Below are 23,821 nucleotides of genomic sequence, written 5' to 3'. Positions count from 1 at the left end.
TGTGGAACCTATCAGAGTGATAAAATGTACAGGAGGTCGCCAAAATGTTTGGGATAGGCAACTTTTTTTAACTCTCAAAAATTCTCAAATTTTGATTGTTTGTCAACCTATTATATGTGCATCATTGGTACAAATTTGTGCTCGATTGGTAAATCTTTCGCGAAGCCAGAACCATTCTCGTAAAACACTATTTTTTATGTAATCAATTTTTGAACTGTCATATCTCTGAAACCAGTAAACCGGTCCAAATGAAATTTTGAAGATTCATCAACAATATATTGATACTTTATGCGACATTATAAAATTTAATATTTTCTCACGAAGAATAAAGTTATACCGGTTTGACATTTTCATCCACATAGAGGAAATAAGTTATATTTAAATTAAGACACAAAAATTAGTAAATGTGTTCTTCCTTCAATCCAATTAGGCTCTAATATATCTTATTAGAGATATCTTGAGAACAGAAGTAGAAAATGGATATCAAAACTAAAATTTAATGTCATTGATGTAAAAAATACATTTTTTCGAGAATAATCCAAAAAGTGTCAATCCATGATAACTTTTTTAAATGTTTATAATGCTTTTTATGTTAAAATAACTTGTGAAGCACTAATGTATTGTTGATAAACGTTCAAAATTTTATTCAATTCGGGTCACTGGTTTCAGAGATATGACAGTTCAGAAAAAGCTGTCTGAAAAATAGTATTTCACGGAAACGGTTCTAGCTTCACGAAAGCTTAACCAATCAAGCTCAAATTTGTATCAATGATGCACATATAGTAGGTTGACAAACAGTCAACATTTGAGATTTTTTTTATTCACCTTATGAAAAGTTACAGCATGTTGAACTTTTTTGTGAGAGAAATAAAAATGTTGCCTATCTCATACATTTTGGCCACCCTCTGTATTTATTTAAAAAAGTGGTCCAAATTTGCAAAAAAATGACTTATTTTATAAATTTTCATGTTGGTGGGTCGCCAAATTCTATTAAAATCAAAAGTGGGTCGCAAGTTGAAAAAGTGTGGGAACCCTGCATTGAAATGATTTACAGTAGAAGTTTCAACATCGTTAAGTGATGGAGTTCATCTTCTAAGAGAAGTGGAACAATCTCGACAGAGCTTCTATTTTGGTAACTTTTCTGCTATAACTCAGTCAATTTTTAACCAAATGACACAAATTTTGGAACACAGTGAGATATGTATAGTATCTGGCCGTGTACATAATTTCATATCAATTGGTTTTGAATTGAATGAGTTATAGTGAGAAATTGCTCAAAATTCCAGTCACTGCCCAAGTGCGGCTCGGTACCCTACTTCTTTTAAAACATTGAGTTTGATCATATTGGTACTAATCGAAAATTAGAAGTCAAAATTTGTGGGAAATGATCAATTTCATCCGAAATCACGGTACGTATGCACGATCTCAACTCTTTCTAGCGAAAAATATCCCGTGAATGCTTCACCCGTGTGGTACATTTGTCGATAAATGCAAGCCGACTGTGGGAATACGGTGAGAATTCTTTAGTGTTCACTTACATCGACTCTTGTTACCGCATTTGCCTACACGGGAATTGGAGGACACGTGCGACTCGGCTTTTGTCACGTAACACGCCGCGCAGAATAAGCACAAATATAGTGGAATGCATAAACTAGTCTGACTTGATTATCCAGAATCGGATTCTGGCGCTTTCCAAAATTATATCTCGCAATCTGAATGCTGTAAGAAGCTGAAATTTCGACAGATTATTGATCAAAGTTGGTTAGACAAAATATCAGCTTTATAGAGCATTCCGTTCCCCAGATATATGTTTGAGAAACATCAGAACCCGACTCCAGATAATCGAGTCCGACCTGTATTGGCTCCACATATCAGACCCGAAGTGATAATTGATTATGTATTACTATGTATTATGTATGTATACAAGACTACGCTGTGAATGTCTTCGTTCATTTCGGAATCCAGCATCCAGGAGTTCCAGGATCATTTCGGGAAATTTGACATAGGGTTAGATGGGGAAAGATGTAATTTTTTTCATATTTTTATAGTTTTCAACGATAAATAGATTCATTTGTTAGGCATTCAAAGTTGGAACAGCAATTAAAATATATTTGCTGGGTATTTCAGTAGAACTATTCTCGTAACTAATGCATTTTCATCGATTTTTAGCGATTTTAAAAGTAGGTTCGTAGAACGGAAGTAGTGCAAAAAGGCCATCTGTCATGGGGTATGATGCCACTTTATGAAAACATTACAAAATTACGTCCATCATTATTCCCCCTTAACGATGGTCGTCATATTTGAGAGACCCCAAACATGGACAGCATTAACAACCATGCGCCTCCATGTGTTTCTCAATCACATGGAGTCACATAGCTGATAATAAATTGCATGCAAGAGAAACCGGAAGTTGACAATTATCATTTAAATATCAAATGATTTTCCGTGGGTTTTCCTGCCTGGCTTCTAGAAAGATATTTTATGCAAATACATATACAATCCCGTTCAAAAGTTTGGGGTCACCCCCTCAAAAACATGTAATTTTTTTAGGCCCATATCTCCGCCAATTTGCGTCCGATTTCAAAACCCTAGGTTTCTTTCAAAAGATAATAAGTCAAAGAATCTTTGCACATGATTTAAAAGAAACTTTTTCAAAAAAATTTGTATGTTAACTTAATCTAAAGTTGCCAAATTTTCTAAAAAATGAATGTAAACTTACGGCAGTGTCGCTGGAAGTTGGGTCTACCAAATTTTAAGATGAGAGCAGTAATATGGCCCATTTTCTATTAGCTTTCAACTGCTTTTTACAGAACTTAGCTAAAAAATCTAGAAAAAAAGTTATTAAGTAAATTAATCCTTGATGTCATCGACTAAAAGTTTGGGGTTACCCCTCAATATGATGTATCGGTCAAAAGTTTGGGGTCACTTTCGTAAAACATGGAAAAGTGATTTGGTGATATCTTCGTCATCTATAGTTCAATTTTAATTATTTTTGGCTCATTTCAACGATAATTAACTAAATTTACGTTTGATGTCTTCAACTTAACGTATTTAACGATTTTTGTATATAAAAATGTTTTGTAATGTGCTAAACATTTTATCACGCGTCAAAAAATGAGGCAACTTTACGTTAAGTTTAAGTATGTAAATTTCAACAAATATGTGTGGTTCAATGTCTATGCAGTAAGTATCATTCATTTTGTTTCAAATAAGCCAAGAAGAATTAAAATTGAATGAAAGATGACAAAGATATCATCAAATCACTTTTCAATGTTTTACGATAGTGACCCCAAACTTTTGGCCGATACAGCATTTTGAGGGGTGACCCCAAACTTTTGGTCGATGACATCAAGGATTAATTTACTTAATTACTTTTTTTCTAGATTTTTTAGCTAAGTTCTGTAAAAAGCAGTTGAAAGCTAATAGAAAATAGGTCATATTACCGCTCTCATCTTAAAATTTGGTAGACTCAACTTCCAGCGACACTGCCGAAAGTTTATTTTAATTTTTTAGAAAATTTGGCAACTTTGGATTAAGTTAACATACAAAATTTTTTGAAAAAGTTTCTTTTAAATCATGTTCAAAGTTTCTTTGACTTATTTCTTTTGAATGAAACCTAGGGTTTTGAAATCGGACGCAAATTGGCGGAGATATGGGCCAAAAAAATGACATGTTTTTGAGGGGGTGACCCCAAACTTTTGAACGGGAGTGTATCTTGGCACTATACACCTATAGTAATGATCAAATCACAATCGGGAATGATTTAATGAGTTGGGCCATGTTACCCCACTTTGGCATTTTGGAATTTGTTCCCCTACAGCAGTGATTCCCAAATGATTCCCACTTTGAAAATCAAATCTTAACCAAAGTCCAATTTTTTCGGAGAATTTGATCATGTTCTTTTTTTGAGTCATCAGCCATTCAGTGGAAGCTCTTCAGTTCTCTTCTAAAATAGCAATTTTTGTTTTTTTTGGAAACACAGCCACGGTTGAAAATTGCGAACTATTAAACAAAATCTGATTTGAAATAATAAATCTACTTAATGCACTTAATACTTAATACATGTTTGAAATTTTAACATTTATTTAATGAGAAAGCATGTTACACTTTTGTTATCTATTTTTTTTTTTTTTTGAAAATGAAGTAATTATGGAAATTTGCAACAAAATGATTCTTTATGTATTAAGAAATACGAAACTTGTCTGCCTTTGATTTGTCTCAGGTGTGAATTCAAAACGCGATTTTTTTTTCTTAATGCTTTCATATATTTCAGTATATAGGAAAACTATGAAAGTATTTTGATTTTACCAGAGTTTTTCAAGCTTCATGTATTCTGAGATTTTGTGCTAGAATTTTAAACAAAATTCGGAACCTTATGATTTTGTTCAAGTTTGAATTTACAAATTTCTCGCTATTCGAGAGTTGATAATCAAGATGACATTTTACGCCTACATATTTAGTAAAATTGCTGATATTTGCCACTCTACTTGAAAGGTTTTTGTTTTGTTTTTGGCATATTTATTACAGATCATCTAATTTTCGGTAAAGTTTCAATCTTTGCCGAACTTTTGAAGATTTTGTCAGCAAAACCAAGACGACTTTCAAGGCTGAATCCCTACTTTCAATCTTCTTTCTTCGATATTTGAAAATAATTAAATTGAGTTACATTTTCTTAAAATTTTCCAAAAATATAAATATAATATAAAGTTGTTTAGTCACTATTCTGTTTTATAAATTATAGACTGGAAGTTAAATGAAAATGTAATAAAATTTGTTGGCGCGTCAAAACATTTTCAAAATATCAAAAAATACAGTGAAAATAAGAAAACTTTGTTCCAGTAACCTACGGAATAGACAGAATTTGTAGATTTTTATACAATTCCAAAATTTTGAAACTTATTTCAAAAAATGCAAACTTAGGGGGGCGAAAATATTTTTCAACAGCTTCAAGGGGGTGATTGCTCCGACAAGTTTGGGAACCATTGCCCTACAGTGTTTATTGAGCATTGGGCAGCATCATACGTCTTGTGTGAGACTTTCCGGCTGTGAACCGTTATTTGGCGAAAACTTAGTGACTTATTTCAACCTTTATACCTAGATGTTCTAGATTATGAATTGATGAACTTATTGTTCGATAACAACCTAGCCCAACTTGGAAAGTTTATAGCCAACTCATTAAGTATGTTCCATAGTTGAAAGTCGAACTTCTTCCATCGATACATCGAAAGTCACACCACCACGGACGGCAGTCAGCCATGACCAACTTTGCTGATTGAATAACCAGCTAAATAATTAAGAACTAGAAAACCCTCTTGTAGGGGTACTTTCGCTGCTGACTGGCACCCACTCGGTGCGCGGAAATGACAACGAACGGCAGTGAAATATCGAGTGTTGAAAGCTCGCACACTATACCAGCCGGGCCGGGGAGGAAACAGCTTTATTTTATTATCTGACTCGGGAGGAAACTTTTCCAATTTTTGGAAGTTTCCGTTTAGTGTGCATGGCAAGCAGATTGGCCAGAGTAGCAGGCTGCCTGCCGGAGGCGACGACGACGGGCAGCGGCCTGTGCTCGAAACAGAAATCAAGTCAAAGATTAAGGCAGCTGCTGCTGCTGCTGCTATGGGAAGGAGGTGGCCGGTGGCCTGCAAGGCGTTAGAAATACATCTTTTATTCAGAATGGAAAATTGAAACTGCTGAAAGGACACGGCAATTGTTATGGTTGAAGAAGAATGGAAGTTGAAATTGTCGCCGATTTTGTTTTGCATCGTGCTGGCTGGCGTTGTTGGAGAAAGCGGAAGAACTGTGGACTCTTTTAGAGACGAAAGTTTGTCGTTGGTTGCCAGAGCAGCGTGCTCGTCCGAGGCTAGATCTTTGGCATTCAAGGGATGCGGAATGCGGATGGGAAGGAGTGGCCTCTGCTGCTGTTGCCACTTTACTCTCACGATTTGTGTGATTTTTTAACGAGATTAGTCTACTCGATTTTATCTCCTGATGAGTTTACAGAAGTTTAATTAGGTCTTTATGGGGATGATATTGACGGAAGCCGTGGTAGAGGAAAGTCTGATATGCAAGCGCGCATACTGATGTCATTGAATCACATCTCACGAGAGATGTCGAAGAGATTCAAGATAACTTTGTCATTGTTTTCAGGCACAAAGAACTTGGAGGAAGAATGGAATAGAAGTTTCTATATTGGATTGTTTATCTGATCTGTTCATTACTGACAAAACAAAGTTGCATTTTTTGGGACAATAAGATACATACAAAACATACATATTAAATCAATCGTATTCGATTTTTTATGAAGTTTTTTAATGTCTCTTTTATGTTTCTTTGCTTCTTGGTTAGTTTTTTTTTCTTTCAGAATATTATTTTAGCCGGCTTTATCTATAGCATTGAACGTTTCGGCTCATTGTTTGATTGAGCCTATCTCAGGTAGATATTAAGAGTACCTTAAACAGTTTTTCTATTTCTAAAATTATATTCAAATAGAAATCTATTCACTCTGTATTCGTCTGTTGTTAGTGTTTTGGGTTTTTTTTAAGAACATAACAGTGAATCATGTTTACCCTACTAACAAAGGTAGCTGCGTAATAGCTAATGGAGAAAGCGCTTGTGAAAGAAAGCTCTCCTAAACTTTTATACAGCAAAATTGTTAGTTGGGTAACACTACTTACTGACTCGATTGCGGAGAAAATTGATAGGAAGGTTTTCCCTTGCTTGAAGTACCACGAATTTCATTTAACACTGTTTTGATTTCTCGCAAAGGCATCATGCGCGTAAAATCTACATTCAGTAAACTGACTTCTATTACTTAAACTCGGTAGAAGGCGTGTCAAAGTTGATTCGCGAACTCTGCCATGCAATTATCATAGCATTATGACAGTCAGGGAAAATAATTTCCCGATGAACGCGTCAACCTGCACCGAGTAGTAGAAGGGCAAAGCTGAATGCAACCAAGACAGGACCCCAACATCATCCGTAATCTGATTTCGGTCTTTTCAGATTATATTTTGCTGCCACCATCCCCCCAAACTGGGCGCTGGCTACAACTTTCAGTCCAATTTTCTTTTTCACTTGCTCTTTTCATATCTGATTTTCTGGCTTTTGATTTTTCTGCTGCTGCTCCTGCTGCCGTTTAGTGGAGGCTGATGTAGACCTGTGCGCCGACTATATTTTGCGCGGCGGCGGCGTGAGGGTCATTTTTGGCCGGCGGCGGCGGCGTCATCGGCGTCACGCCGGTAGCAGCTTTCGGCGGCGGCGGCGGCGGCGTGAATCGGCGTGACCAAAATTTGACCATAATTTCAACATTGGCAAAGCAAAAAAGTTGTCATTACGTTCTATGGGCTTTTTCATGACCATTGATGACATAAACTGTTACATTAGAATTAATACCTTTTTTATTTCTGTTCGGCTCCGCACTGCCACCAGTGATTAGGCTTTTTTAACTTATTCTTTTATTTGGAAAAATCAGGCGTCACATATGGGCATAACAGATCCGAAATGATTTTTGGTTTTTACGTTGTTTACATTTTTGAAATTTTTGACGGCCTTAATACTATAGGGCACTGCATGAAGTTCTATCCTTCTCTTTCACTCTTACAGAAATTTTATAAACAACAAGGCCAAGAAACGTCAAAATCCCATACGAAATCAAAACAGTGCAGTGCCCTATATTTGTTTATGGAGCAGACAAATATTTATAATATGAATGGAGGTTGTACATTTCCCCGAAAACCAGCTCCCCGAATGAAGTTTCCCCGAAAGTTTTTTTTCCCGAATGTATCATTTCCCCGAAAAATGTTTCCCCGAATGTACCGTTTCCCCGAAAAGATTATTGCATATGCCATTTAACATTGACCCAATGCACAACTAGGGGCATCCGGTATTTAGGACGGAGTACGCTTAGCCAAAGTACGTCAGACCGAAGTACGTTAAGCCGAATGGGTTGCGAAGCTGAAGTTCATAGGGTAGAATGGGTCAGTAGGCCGTCTTCTTAATTTACTTCATAAACGATGTTAAAATTTGTTTTCGAAGGCCTAGAAGATGTTTGAGTCCCTTGAGTGTTTAACATTCCTCGAATCTAGGGAATTCTATGGATACTGGGATATACTTCCATGATTTCACAATATTCTTTTATCCTTTTCCCTTTTCTCACATAGATGATTTCTTAATGTTGATGTGATACTGTTACTGAAGTATTGATGATCAATTAAGTGAACACTCTGCCAACATTCCATCATCAAATTTCGCTTCTTTTTATAACAGTCGTTTTTAGTTGTAATATTGCATAGCTTATTGACGGTAGTAATTTATCAAACCACTGACTGTCCCATGACAGATTACCCTTCTTTGAGAAGTCGACTATTCTTTTGAGTATTGGGCCTGCTAAATATCAGTCTCAGTGCCTGTTTTTCAGCCGAACATGAATGACTGCGGCGGTTGTTTTCAGTTCCTCGATGTGAGAACTGACAGAGGCCGAGAGCTCCATCCATGAGCGTCCCAACTAGGTCATTTCCCAATCATCCACACACTACTCATGCTGACAGGCCACTCGTCTCAAGCGGTGGCTTGTGAGAGTGAGTGCCCTATACGCTACCACGGGTAAAAACACTCAACTACCGAAAATTGAATTGAAATTTAGCCCTGTCAGTTTTCGCTTTCAGCTCGCTGCGTGCGAGTGTGAGTACCTATTTCATTTCGCTCCCGTGTTTCTGATCGGAAAATAACAATGACAGAAAAACAGAGAAAATGAAAAAAAGCAAAATATATATCGCTATCAAAAAGGCCTGTTGAAAAATTTCAGCCCCGTATATGATCGAACTGGTTTTTTTTCTTGGCTTTCAACTCAATCGTAATTATGCTCGTCCGGCGTAATGATACTTTCGGCCTAATGATTGCAGTCTAACGTACTTCGGCCTGACATACTTCTGCCTAAAGATCCAGCAGATTCTTTTTGGCTAGATTGATAACCATTCATTTAATAAAATTTTCCTTCTTTCAAACATAGACTGTTCTTTCAAGTTAAACTGCTCAATCAGTCATCAGTAATTTAATTGCTGCTATATTTAATATTTTTTTTGTGACCGACTGTTCTAGTAGGTATCTATAGTAGAATAACTAGCCACAGAATGTCAATGTCACGAGCGTTCGTGTGACCAACATCTAGTTTGCCACTCCCTCACAGCGTCAGTACCGGTCCTAAAAGTGTCAAACCAATTTTATAGTCTAGTCTAGTCTAGTCTAGTCTACACATACACAGCCATTCATTGAAAGAATCCTGGAAAATGATAGAATCGACTACTTCTACCATTTTTCTTGTCATTATTAATGCTTGCAGTACATCATCGAAAATGCATTACAAGTATTAAAGCGGCCAGGCCTACTGTGCAGCGTTATTGATTATACAATAAAACCATTAAACGGGGACATCTCGTACCAACCGCTCAGTTTTGTATAGAAAGCTAACTACGTGAAAAATCGGTGGGGGTGACGTTGCTAAGAAGGTTAATGTCGCCCCTTGGTCCTTGGAATCCTGGGATGGAACACAGGTATTTGGTCCGTGTCCTGGCCCTAATGCCTAGGCTTAAGCGCCTAAACTCGCTCTCTGAAACGAGAAACACTACTGATCTCTCCCAATGACATGGTCCAGTTTAATTAACAAAATTTTATAAGTACTTCAATAAATAAAATCAGAAAGATCTCACCCGATTCAACCGATAATCAAATCCAACATTTTTGAAGCTTTCTCAAAAGTTCATCCTTCAATCGCAGCTCGAAACAAGCCCAACGTGGTGCTGTCATGCATTTGCTTTCACCTCCGTCGCGCATCATCACTGAACATCGCTGGACCATGAGCCAGAAATGCACTTTATTACTATTATTTTTTCTTCACAAAACTCTGTTTTCCGTTGTGATCTTCTTTGAATTAGTCTTTTTGCACCCATATGCATACCTATTAAACATGTTTCATTATAACTCAACCGTAACTGTGACGTGATAGGACTACCGATTGCGACGGCATTCTACACAGTTCCACTCCAAACTCATCTCTTTGACCACCGATATCCGAGGGTAGAAGAGAATGTTATCACTGAATAATTCACATATTCTCGTCAATTTCATTGACAATTTTATCTTCACACGCGAGCTGATTCCACCAAAACTACGGTAAACATACTCAAATCTATGCCGGAAGGCGTAGTACCTACAGCGGAATCAAATTTTCATCCGCCGTTTCAAACGAAAAAAAAAAAAAACACGCGGACCTAACACCTCTGTCAAACCACGCGACCGTTCGCAGCCGTGTCAAACCAATTTTATAGTTATGATTAACCTGGGCTTGTTAGGGGAATATCTGTAAATAAAAGAAAATCGGGTTAAGTACGGTTCCTTTGAATTCCACTAAGAATTTGCATCCTTTGACAGATACGTATTTCGACCTCAACTGTAAGGCCGTCTTCAGTGTCTTGTACTTGACTCGACGAGCCAAAACAAAACATCCACAACAACATGTGTATGTAAAAATAAAGGATAAATACACCTGAGATATGTAATAAAATTAATTAATTTATTGTCTACAACGCCATTAGCGATGTAATTTCTCATACATCTACTGTATCTATAGGCATTATTCTTTATTACACCAACGAACCTGAGATCATTTTGACAGATTTAACATGAGCATGAAAAGGAGGGCAACATGATCGATAAAGTAGAATATATGATCCGTCTTTTTCGTGCACGTATGTGGTCTGTGAAAATGACCTGAGAATTATCAAACATTTTCATGGCTAGCTTTGTTGGTGTAATGAAGAATAGTAGAAATCTTCATCAAAGATTCCCCCTTCTTTCATCATATACTGTTCTTTCAAAATATTGCCGTCGGTCTAACTACTAGTATTTTCTGTAGAAATGTCAATTCCAAATGCTACTTCGATTATGATTGATCCATTGATTTACAAAAAAAAAACTGAAGAGTGCTTAGCTTCAAATCTGTTTGTCAAACAAATTGAATTACATTACATACTTTTGTTTTAGAGCCTGTTAATAACACATTCAAATTATGCTCATTTCCTTCGCTTGCAAGAATACTTTAAGACTTAAAGTTGAAGTCATCTGGATCATGTGTTTTACAATGACAATGAACTTTAGCAGATTACTATCACAATCACGATGACTCGTTTTAAAGGTATTATGCGTTTCATCGATTGAAAATTCAAAAATAAATAGAAAGAACAGCCTATGAATTAAAGAAGGGAAAATTTTGATGAGCGTATTCTTAGTTGAGTGCCATGTCATTTTCAATCAGTACAACAGAAAAGAACGACCCATATTAAAAAAAAGCAAACCTCATTGAAGCATCATGAAGAACATTAGGGTAATTCATGTATTTTGGACAGGCTGAGGACAATGTTAGAAAAATCGTCCCATAGCTTCCTTAGAAAGGATTTGATTATTTTGTAAAGTTACTATTACGCTTATAATATGCCTGTACTTTGCGTTCCTGGTGATAAACAGCTTAACGAACGCATTTAATGCTGAGAAAATCACAATTTCCAATCACCTGTTAGAATTGCATTTTGGACACCGAATATATGTTTTGGACACCCTCAGGTATATATAATTTGGACAGGGCAATTATCACCATGTTCAGCAATGAATACTGCTTTATCATGAAAGTAGCATACATTAACAAATATTTTCTTGTAAATAATCAAATGTCTCCGCTTAACAGGCATCTATTTTGATAACTATTACAGTTTTTGTTAAAATCGAGGAAATATCGGCAGAACCACATAATACGCCTCCAAGTATGCAATCACATAGCATCCCCATGTAGTTCGTAAGATGACCAAAATATATTTACAGTAGAAAATTTGTAATGTATTTTGGACATCACCTATTTCAGGCGTTCTAGATTAATGTTAAGAGATTGGCTGCCCAATGCTTCTTAATTGAATAGTTTTCATTGCAATAAGGCTTTTAAATTTCTTACAATTATCAATTCAACGGTTCTGAGGTGAATATTGTATGTGACTGTGAAGTGTATGTCGTCCTGCATACCTGTGCATTTGAGGGGTTTTAGTGAAATATTTTACATTTTCGATAATTTTGAAGTAAATTCTTAATTGTTAAGCGTATTTTCAACGTAAGTCATCAGAATAGGGTCTGTTTGATCCAATAATCGATATTCAGAAGTATCTACTTTTATTAGCTCTCCGGAACAAGACATATTTCACAGTGCATGTCCAAATTATATACATGTCCAAATTATATTTTTTACCCTATATCTCGAAGAATTCATGGTAAGAGAGAATGCACAATATCAATGAGATGTAAAATTCCATGATCTTGATATCTTTCTGAAGACTATACATCGGCACACTTTGTACTCAGGCTAACTTTCCGCTACTTCGTTTTAATGACTAGTTCAGACAATGGAGTTAATCAAGAAAATGATTAGAAACCAGTACTAAAAATAGTATTATAAATATTTCGGGGAAACGGTACATTCGGGGTAACGGTACATTCGGGGAAACGGTACATTCGGGGAAACGGTACATTCGGGGAAACGGTTCGTTCGGGGAATCGTTTTTCGGGGAAATAACTTTCGGGGAAACTTCATTCGGGGAACTGGTTTTCGGGGAAATGTCGTACAATCATGAATGGAATATTGAGACATTACCGGTATCCTCAGTGTAATGCATGTTGCGTTATTCCATTGCAAACGAAGGGCAATAAAATTTTGATTTTACTACAGTTTCTTATTTTGTTTTCTCAAAACCTTCAGAAGCTATCAAACTTGATAATTAAGTAACACTATTTTCACTAAGGAATCTCCGAGTGTTTTCAGGGAGGAATTTTAGGAACTCATGATTAATGAATCCATGATTAAAATGGTGGACGTATCTCTGCAGGAGCTGCTGTATGAAACCCTGAAGAAACTTCTGCAGGTGTCTCAGGCGGTTCAAGAATCTCTTTTAGAAATCCATGCAGAAAATTCTGAAGAAATCCCTCATTAAAGTTTTCGAGGTATTTCAGAAGAAAATCCAGGATGAAACTTCGAAAGAAATTCCAGGAAGATTCCTCAAATGAATTCAAACAGGAATCCCAAGCGAATTACAGCTGGAGTTTACAAAGGAATTCCAGGAGAAAACCCCGATGGAATGCCAGCGGGAATTTCTAAAGATATTCCAGAAGGAATCCCCAAAGAATTTCTAGGACGAATCAACAAAAACTGTCGAGAAGGAATCTCTAAAGGAATTCCAGGAGATATTCCTGAGGGAATACTAAGAGGAATTTTCGTAAGAATTCTATGAGAAATCCCATAAGATATTCCAGCAGGAAACTCCGAAGTAATTCTAGGAAGAATCCCTAGAGGAATTCTAAGAGGAACCCCCGGAGAAATTCCGTAAGAGATCCCCGGAGGAACTATAGGAGAATCTCCGAAGAAAATTGAAGAAGTTTTACCAAAGGAATCCCAAGAGGGAATTCCGAAGGAAATCCAGAAGGAATCCCCGACGAAATATCAGGAGAAATCTCCGAAGGAATTTCAGGAAAAATGCTCGAATTAAGAACCCCTCAAGAGAAACCCCCGAAAAGCAATAAGAGGAATCCCCGAAATTACTCCAGCAGGAATCCTCGAAGAAATTCCAAGAGAAATCCCCGATAAAAATCACCGAAGGAATTCCAGGAGGAAACCCTGCAGGAGTTCAAGGAGGACTCCCAAAGGAATTTCAGAATTCGAAGAGAAATCACCAATGAAATTTTATGAGGAAATTCCGCAAATCCTCGACAAAATATCAGGAGGAAATTTAAGAAGGAATCTTCGAAGGAAGTCTAGAAGGAATCCTCGAAGAAATTACAGGAGAAATCCCAGAGGGCACCTCCGAAGGAATTGCGGGAGGAATCTCCGAAGAAATCACAAGCGGATTCCTCAAAGAGGAAACCCCGATGGAATTCTGAGAGGAATCCCCAAAGAATAATTCATGATGGATTCAAGATGGAATCCTCGAAGAAACTCTAGGAAGAATCTTCGAATATCAGGAGAAATTTCCGAAGGAATTCTAGGAAAATCACCGAAAACATTCAAGAAGGAAATTCCGAAGGAATTCCATTAAGAATCCTGGAGTAATTCCATGAGGAATTTTTGAAGGAATTTCATGAAGAAAATCCGAAGAAGATCTAAGAGGAATAACCAAAGGAATCCCAGGAGGAAACCCCGAAGGTATTCCAAGAGGAATCCACGACGAAACATCAACAGGAATCCCCGAAAAAATCCCAGGAGAATTTAATAAAGGGAGTCCAGGAGGAATCCCCAAAGAAATTCCAGGTTTTTTTCTAAAGAAATTCGAGAAGAAATCATCTAAGTGTTTCTAGAAGGGACCAACGAAAAATATCCAGGAGAAGTCCTCGTAGGAACTCCATGAGAAACCCCTGAAATAATTCTAGGAGGATTTCCCGCAGAAATTCCAAGAGCAAAATCCGAAATAATTCCAGGAAGAATCCTCGAAGAAATTCGAAGAGTAATTCCCGTAGAAATTTCAGGAGGAATCCCCGACGGAGTGTTAGGAGGAATCGCCGAAGAAATTTTAAGAGGAATTCTGGAAAAACGTTTAGGAGCAATCCTCAAAGAAAGTTCAGGAGGAATCCCCGAAAGAAGTCCAGCAGAAATACCCGACGGAATTCCTGGAAGAATTCCTTAAGGAATTCCAGGAGAAATCCCCGAAACATTTACAGGAGAAATATCTGCAGGAATCCCAGAGGGGACCCCTGAAGGAATTCTGGGAGTAATCTCCGAAAGATTTCCAAGCGGAATACTCGAAGGATTTTCAAGAGGAATCCCCACAGGAAGTCCAGGAAAAATCTCCGAACGAATTCCAGGAGGAATCCCCGAAGGAATTCTATGAGAAATCTATGAAGCACTTCCAGAAGGAAACCCCAAAGGAGTTCCAGGAGGACTCCTGAAAGAATGTCATGAGGAATCCCTGAAGCAAATCCAACAGGAATCTCCGAGCCGAAGGATTTCTAAGATAAATTATCAAAGAAATTCCAGGAGGAAACCCCGAAAAAATTTCAAGAGAGATTCACTTTAAAATATCTTGAGAAAGCCCCGAAATAAGATCAGGAGAAATTTATGAAGGATGTTCAGGAGGAATACCCGAAAGAATTCCATGAGAAATTCCCAAAGAAATTCCAGGAGACATTCCAGAATGAATTCTAGGAGGAATCCCCGAAGAGAGTCCAAGAGGAATCCCTAAATGAAGTGCAGGAGAAATCCCTGGAGGAATTCCATGAGGAATCTAGGAGGAATTTCTGAAAAATTCTAATAGGAATTACCAAAGAAATTCGAAGGAATATTAGTAGTAATCCCCGAAACAATTTCAGGAGGAATCCTAGAAGGAAGTCTAGGAGAAAACCTCGAAAGAAAATCTAAGAAGAATCTCCGGAGGAATTCCTGAAAGAAGTCCAGGGGAACCTCTGAAAAATTTCTAGGAAGAATCCCCAAAGAAATTACAGGAGAAATCCCTGCAGGGATTCCAGGGGAATGATCAATTGATTGATTGATTAGTCTTTTTTATAGAGACTTTCAGCCCTTGGCTGATTCGTCTCTTGTGAATTTTTGAAGGAATTCCGGTAAGAAGGATTTGCAGGAGGTATTCTCTAAAGAATTCCAGAAGGAAATTCTTGAGGAATTATTGAAAAAAACTCCATGAAAGATCCCCCAAGAATATCCTGAAGATATGCCTGAATTTAATCCTTAGGGAATACTTGAAAAAGCTCCTACAAGAAACCCTGAAGCAACTCCTGTAGGACTTCTTGAATGTGCTTCTGGAGAAATGATGTAACTCCTGGAGACATCCGTGAGTCTTCCTGGAAAAATCTCAATCTCAATCTATAATCTGAAAGAACCCCACAAGAGATCTCTGGAAGAACTTCTGGAAGAATTTCCGAAGGAACTTCTTGAGCAATCTACAAAAAATATTCTGAAGGAATCTTGGAAAGAACTCTTATATGGGAATCTATCTATCTATCTATATATATATATATACGTTAGGAACAGACTTGCCCACATGCCAGCCAATCAGAAGACACCATCGATCGGCCCATCGATCGATGCAACGTGGAAGTGATGACCTAGCCAATTATCCAATCGAGGTGGCAACGCGCGCCCAACCAACGTGGACGACGACGGATCGGAAGACATCGACGCAGACTTTGGCCGGGACCGTTTTGCTGAGTCGATAGGTTTAGATAATAAAAGGTTTAGCGGTAGAAGTTTTGAGTTAGTTCCGAGTGTGAAGTGAGTGATATTTATTGTAATCTATCAATTAAGTGAAATAAAATTGTTTTTTTTTTATAAACTCTGATAGCTCAGAGCATTTTTGGCGCAGTCTTGTAGTCAAGTGGTGAAATTTAGTGAAGTGTTAGCCGAGCGGACATCGTTTATCACATTCATCAAGTTTCTAAAGAGGAGCAGTTCTACGCACAACCGAGGGCACCTGTAGTCCAGCATTAGCTATCGTGGAGCGGATATCCAGGATTCGAGGCTATAGGAGGATTGTTCCCGCCATTTGGAACCCGTATCCCAACTTAACTCGGACTCCCTGATGAAACGAATCATCTTGTAAGTACCAATTTAACTACTACTATTACAAAGTGAAACAAAAAGTGCATTAGTGAAAATTCTATTTGTGGGGAGAGCGAATATTGAACCCAAATAATTTTTATTTTGATGTGCATTAAGAAAAAAAAGTGCATTAACGGAATTTGTTTGAAGTAAGAGCGAATATCGAACTCAAATAATTTCTGCTCTAGTGTTCTCTATTTGAGCAATCAACTGCTCACAAGGTGTATTGAAATCATATTTGCAGCGAGAGCGAATATCGAGCTCAAATCTCATTACCCACTACAAAAATTAACACACACGCGAAATCTAAACGAGCCGTGCTATTCAACGTGAATAGAAACATAACAATGGCCAACGAGCTTACGAAAGAGGAGCTTATCGCTCACATTCAACAGCTTACGGACAACCAGCAATCGCTATTCGACACCATAGCGAGATTGCAAACGAAAGCAGAGGATCCATTTTTGGCATACCAAACGCCTGATCCAATAAAAATTTTAAGCCCATTTAGTGGCAACAAAAAAGAAACCCAAGCATGGCTTGAGGACGTGGAAGACACGTTAAATTTTTTTGAAAAACATAAAAATACTCCTACGTATTCCCAGATAATTCGTGCAATCAAATCCAAAATTATCGGCAATGCAAAGGAAATCCTAATAGCAGCGGGTAACCCAAACACTTGGGAGGACATAAAAGATGTGTTATTGAATGCTTACGGGGACAGAAGAGATCTGGCCTCACATTTCCAATCATTATTTTACATCAGCCAGGGGAACAAAACGATAACGGAATACTATAACACAATCAAAAGCATAGATACGGCAATTAAATCAACCGCTTCGGTAATGGAAGACTATAAATCCAGTACGAAAGCGATAAATAAATTAATCGGCCTCATGACTCTCACGAGATTCATTGACGGTCTAGGGGAAAAGTTATCCATGCACGTCAGAAGTTATCGGCCCGAATCTTTGGAAGAAGCCTATAACATAACCATGCAGTATTCCAACGCTGCTTATAGACAGAAAATGGAACAAAAACCTAATACCCCACAACATTTTTCCAAACGCCCTTCAGGCTATCCGAATCAATATAATAAACCACAATCTAATAATCCAAATAGCAACCAAGCCTCCAGTCACTCTGGACAATTTAAAAATCATACATCAAAACAGCTGATCGACAACGACGTCTCAATGAGAACGTCCCGTTCAAAAATGCAAATCAACGCACATACTAACGGCAAAAGTGACGACAGTAAACCAGAGTCAGACGAACCAGAATTTGATACCCCACCGGTCGTCGACACCACTTTGGAATCCGATGAGGACGATTACTTCATTGGCGAGGAGCTAAATTTTCTCCAGGGTCTAAGCGACGATCCAAACAAATAAATAACAACAACTTTCTGCCGTACATTACCTTCGTCACCACTAAAGGCGAGTTGAAATTCTTAATCGACACTGGCGCGAATAAGAATTACATTTCTGCTGACCGCGTAAATCTAGAGTACTGCGACGTCGTTAAAGGCGTAAAGGTGGCAAATATTAAAGGGGCTCATGAAATTACACATTCGGTTTCATTTGATCCATTCCAGATTAAAAAGAAACTGAAGTTTTACGTTTTTAAATTCCATGAATTTTTCGATGGTCTGATTGGATATGAATCCTTGAGAGACCTAAAGGCTCAACTGAATATTTCAAAAAACACCTTGAAAGTCGGAAGAAAGGAATTTAAATTGAAACAAAAATTCCTCAACGACCTAAAGATCAATACAACAGAACAAAAATTTCAATATTTGACTTTAAAAACTTCAAAGGATGGAGATTTTACAATCACAGATGAAAGGAATTTCGGTAAATTTTCAATTTTACCGGGAATCTACAGAAGTTTAAATGGAAAGGCGACGGTAGCAATTCAAAACCATTCAAAAATACCTCTTGAGATAAATATGAACCAAATTGATATCAGGCCGGATAAATGTGAAATTGCAGAGAAACCGAACATCGAGTTTTCTCAGAAGCATGTCGATTACCGCCTTAGGAATGAGCATATGAACGACGAAGAGAAAAAAGCTCTCGAACAGGTAATCCGTAAAAACCTAGAAATTCTTTACGACGAAAACGAAAAACTTACGTTTACGCACAAAATAAAACACAAAATTAGAACTACCGATAATTTGCCGATCCACGTAAAATCTTACAGATATCCACAAATTTTTGAACAGGAAATTCAAAAACAAGTGAAAAAAATGTTGAACGATGGTATAATCAAAGAATCAATTTCTCCATACACTGCACCTGTATGGGTTGTACCGAAAAAGGCAGACGCCTCCGGGAAAAAGAAATTTCGATTGGTTATCGATTACAGAAAACTAAACGAAAAAACCATTAATGATAAATACCCAATACCCGATATAACCGATATATTGGACAAATTAGGTAGAGCCCGTTATTTTTCCACAATTGATCTGGTATCTGGTTTCCATCAGATACAACTGGACGAAGAAGACACTGAAAAAACCGCATTTTCTGTGAATTCAGGCAAATACGAATTCACCAGAATGCCTTTCGGACTAAAGAACGCTCCGGCAACATTCCAACGCGTAATGGATTGTATGCTCAGAGATTTAATCGGAGTCTGCTGTTTCGTCTATATGGACGATATTATTATATTTTCCACTTCTCTACAGGAACATCAAATGCATCTTGACTTGATTATGAAACGGTTAAAGGAAGCCGGACTAAAGATTCAGCTTGATAAGTGCGAATTCTTTAGAAATGAAGTACAATTTTTAGGTCACACTGTCACCAAAGACGGAGTGTTACCAAATGAAGACAAGATCAAAATTATAAGGGCATGGCCAGTACCTAAGAATGTTAAAGAAATCAGACAGTTTCTTGGAACCTTAGGCTACTATAGGAGATTTATCAAAGATTTCGCTAAACTAGTGAAACCTTTAACAAAATTACTCCGAAAAGACGTTGAATTTGAAATCACTCCAGAAATGGAGGAATGTTTCAAAAAATGTAAGGAGATACTCGTAAGAGATCCGATACTCATCTACCCAGATTATGAAAAAGAGTTTATTTTAACGACCGATGCGAGCGATTACGCCATTGGAGCGGTACTTTCTCAAGGTACACCAGGCAAAGATCGGCCAGTAGCATTCGCATCAAGAACGCTAAATGTAACAGAAGAAAGATATAGCACCACGGAGAAAGAACTCTTAGCGATAGTTTGGGCAGTGAAACATTTTAAATCCTATCTATATGGTCGAAGATTTAAACTTGTAACAGACCATAAACCTTTGATTTATTCACTAACTAACTCTAACGATAAAATCGTTAGATGGAAGTTGGAGTTGAGCGAATTCGACTACGAGATCGTCTATAAACCCGGAAAGCAAAATGTCGTAGCGGACGCTTTATCGAGGATACAAGCAAAGGACGAATTAAATGTTAATACAGATGATGACGATGAGGATTTGGAGACTATTCATTCTGCTGATACTAGCGATGATTATTTCATTAATTGCACAGAAAGGCCAATAAATTTCTTTAAAACCCAGTTAATATTCAGAATAGACAACATTACCATCGATTCGTACGAAGCTGTTTTCCCAAAATATAACAGATACCTCATAACTCAACCAGAATATACCGAAGTCGACATAGTAAACGTATTCAAAAGATGCCTAAATCCCAAAGGAATCAATTGTATCAAAGCCCCTGTTTCTCTCTTACAACTTATACAGGAAACTTACAAAAATCATTTCTCTGCTAATAGAATATTCAAAGTTTTCATTTCAGAGACACTTTTAGAAGACGTCAGATGGGGCAACGACCAGGATGATTTAATCGCAAAGACCCACGAGTATGGTCATCGAGGATTGAAAGAAAATAAACGACAGATTCTCCAAAAATACTTTTTTCCAGAGCTCGACAGAAAGCTCAAAATTTTTATAAACGCTTGTGACACTTGCAAACGTAGTAAATACGATCGCAAGCCCCCACAACTAATACAAAAAAGTACTTTTGGCGACACTGTTTTCGATAGAATCCATATTGATGTATTTTTCATGAAGGGACAAAAATGGCTTACTATAGTTGACTCATTTTCAAAATTCGCAAACATTATTGCGCTTCAAACGAGGACCATAGTCGATATGAAGCACGCAATTACAGAACACATCAGGCAATTCGGTAGACCGAAAACTATAGTTTGTGATCAAGAACCTTCCTTTAAATCCATCGATTTTATCGGTTTTCTTAACAATTTAAACATCGAGATCCACCACGCGAGTAATTCTTGCTCTAATGGAATCGTAGAGAGATTTCATTCTACATTGATAGAACTCTATCGGACTCTTCATTCAAAATTCAAAGATCTAAGCATTAATGAAATAATGAACGTTTTGGTGGACATTTATAATAATACTTTTCATTCTGCAATTAATCAAAAACCACGGGAAGTAGTTTTCAATTCATCTAATTCTACCAACCAAGAAGAAATAGCAGAACATTTTCATAAAATTCAATCGGCCGTCAAAGTCGAGCTTAATAAGAGAAAAATAAATCACGAGAAAAAGTTTTCGGATAATGAAAGCCCCAAACCTCTAAACCAAAATGATAAACTATTTATTAAAAACGGTCAAAGACTAAATAAAGATCAAGACCCGTATAAAATTTCAACAGTTAAAACTAATAATGAGCTTACATACATAGACAGTAACGACATTAAAATACACAAAAACCGGATTAAAAAATAAAAACATAAAATCTTAAAAACCATAACATTATAAAACATTAAACAAATAAAAAAATATTCCTTTCCAGACTAATTCTCATCCACCTGGTAAATGCGACCACATACAAGGAAATATCGAACAATAATGGCATGGTCGCCATAAAAATAAAAACAGTACGGATAAAAACAGGATATGAAAGGACGCTACATAAGATTAATCTGGTATCCCTTGAAGATAACATCAAATACATAGAAAAGATCACACACTCATATAAAACCGTTGAACATTTAGAGCAAACCCTTCAGGAGAAGTTAACGATAGCTAAGGAGAAACTTTCTAGTTTAATCCCACGTAGAACAAAGAGAGCACTGATGAATGTCCTTGGAACAGCAATTAAATTTATTGCGGGTAATCCCGATAACGAGGATCTGGAGATCATACACGAAGGATTAGGAATATTGCAGGATCAGGAGAATAAGTTAGTACAAAACCAAATCAAGCAAATCCAAATTAACGAGCTTTACAAAAGCAAACTTAATAACATTACAGATTCATTAAGGAAAATTAGTACGACAATCTCTAGAGAATTTAACACAGTACAAAACCTTAGATCCGACTTAGAGTTCATTAATCTCATTTGGAATGCAGACAAAATAATTCATATATTGGAATCCATAGAAGAACAAATCGAGTTCTCCAGATTAGGCCTCATAAACAAGAATATTCTTTCGTTACATGACAAGCAGGCTATCGCAGGAAAACTTAGGAAGCAAAACATCCCCCTTAACTATTTTGACGAAATCTTTCAGTATTGCTCAGCAACTATCGGTATCAGCGGCGGACAAGCGATGGTACTCGTGAAGACCCCAGTACTAGACGAACACCACTACGACCTGCTGGAGCTTCACACGTTAAAGGTCAACGATTCGAGGATAGAAACCGACATAAACCTGGTGGCAAAACACGGCAATCTGATCTACGCTCAAACGACAAAATGCGATATTTGCGAAGGTAACAAGCTTATTGAAGACGAGTGCATCTACAATATCTTAACACATCAAACACCAAAGTGCCCACTCGTAAGTACAAAACAAAGATTCCAAGTCAAAGAGGTCATAGACGGCGTAATCCTTATTGACACTGCGGAAAACATCGAGGTGAATGATTCATGCGGGGATTCAAGAATAATTACCGAACCAACTATAATAGAGATCGGGAATTGCACAATCAGAGCACGCAATTTCACATTCTCCGGTAAAATTGATGTCATAAGCCAAGAAAACTACTTGATCCCAATTTACAGCAAACCTCTTCAGAAGGCAAACTACACGTACAACGAAGAGGAAAACTTCATGCTGCGAATTCAAAACTTGGAAGAACTCAGCGAGATTCAACTTTCTCTTAACAGCACACACAAGAGGGTAACATTTGGAGGCCTAGCCCTCCTGGTTTTAACATTTCTTTGTTTCGTCATTGCTTTTCTTTACAAGAAAACCCACAACAAGGATACCAAGGAGAACCACGTCGACGCTCTGCTACTTAGAGCAAAGAATCTAGGAGAAGTAGAAGCAACCGGTGGTTCCAATACCCAAACAGAAGGAAAGGATCCTGAGAAGAAGCGGCTGAAACTCATCCCAGAGCCAAGATTCGAGCTCCTGAAACATCAAACGAGGACGCTTGATACTTGAGGGGGGAGGCGTTAGGAACAGACTTGCCCACATGCCAGCCAATCAGAAGACACCATCGATCGGCCCATCGATCGATGCAACGTGGAAGTGATGACCTAGCCAATTATCCAATCGAGGTGGCAACGCGCGCCCAACCAACGTGGACGACGACGGATCGGAAGACATCGACGCAGACTTTGGCCGGGACCGTTTTGCTGAGTCGATAGGTTTAGATAATAAAAGGTTTAGCGGTAGAAGTTTTGAGTTAGTTCCGAGTGTGAAGTGAGTGATATTTATTGTAATCTATCAATTAAGTGAAATAAAATTGTTTTTTTTTATAAACTCTGATAGCTCAGAGCATTTTTTATATATAAATGCAGTGGCATACGCGGGACCACGCATAACTTGCGAACGGAAGGTCCGATTCTAATCGTCTTAGTTTTGTTCTGTTAGTTTTCACCCAAGGAAGGTTTATGAGGCAAAAAACATGGAAAAATTGAGAGTTTTTAAAAATCGATCTTACATACGTTTTGTGACCGGGGACTTGGTCTTGGATGGAAACTTAAAACGTCAAAAAACGCAGTAGGCAAGACAAAGTTTGCCGGGGACAGCTAGTCCCTCTATAAACTTCTGGGGTAATCCCTGGATCTTTGTATAAATTTCTCTGTAGAACTTGTGTAGAGGTTTCTGAAGGAACTTCGTAGGAATCCCTAAAAAAAATCTGGAGGAATCTCTGAAGAAGCATCTGCAAGAATTCCTGAAACACCTGGG

The 23,821-nt window shown here is 37.6% G+C and overlaps 1 protein-coding gene across 1 annotated transcript in view; it reads left to right on the top strand.

Moving 5' to 3' along the window:
- Window positions 1-23,071, top strand: part of LOC134286104 (uncharacterized) — a 39,118-nt gene extending 16,047 nt beyond the window's left edge. The window contains exons 3-5 of the mRNA XM_062847674.1: window positions 22,193-22,462; window positions 22,703-22,804; window positions 22,874-23,071. Of these exons, the coding sequence (XP_062703658.1) occupies window positions 22,193-22,462; window positions 22,703-22,804; window positions 22,874-23,071 (570 nt within the window). The remainder of the gene's footprint in view (window positions 1-22,192; window positions 22,463-22,702; window positions 22,805-22,873) is intronic.
- The last annotated feature ends 750 nt before the right edge of the window (window positions 23,072-23,821 follow it).

The sequence above is a fragment of the Aedes albopictus genome, chromosome 2 (assembly GCF_035046485.1).
Source record: "Aedes albopictus strain Foshan chromosome 2, AalbF5, whole genome shotgun sequence".
Taxonomy (NCBI): Eukaryota; Metazoa; Arthropoda; class Insecta; order Diptera; family Culicidae; genus Aedes; species Aedes albopictus.
This window is presented reverse-complemented; position numbering and strand designations above follow the sequence as displayed.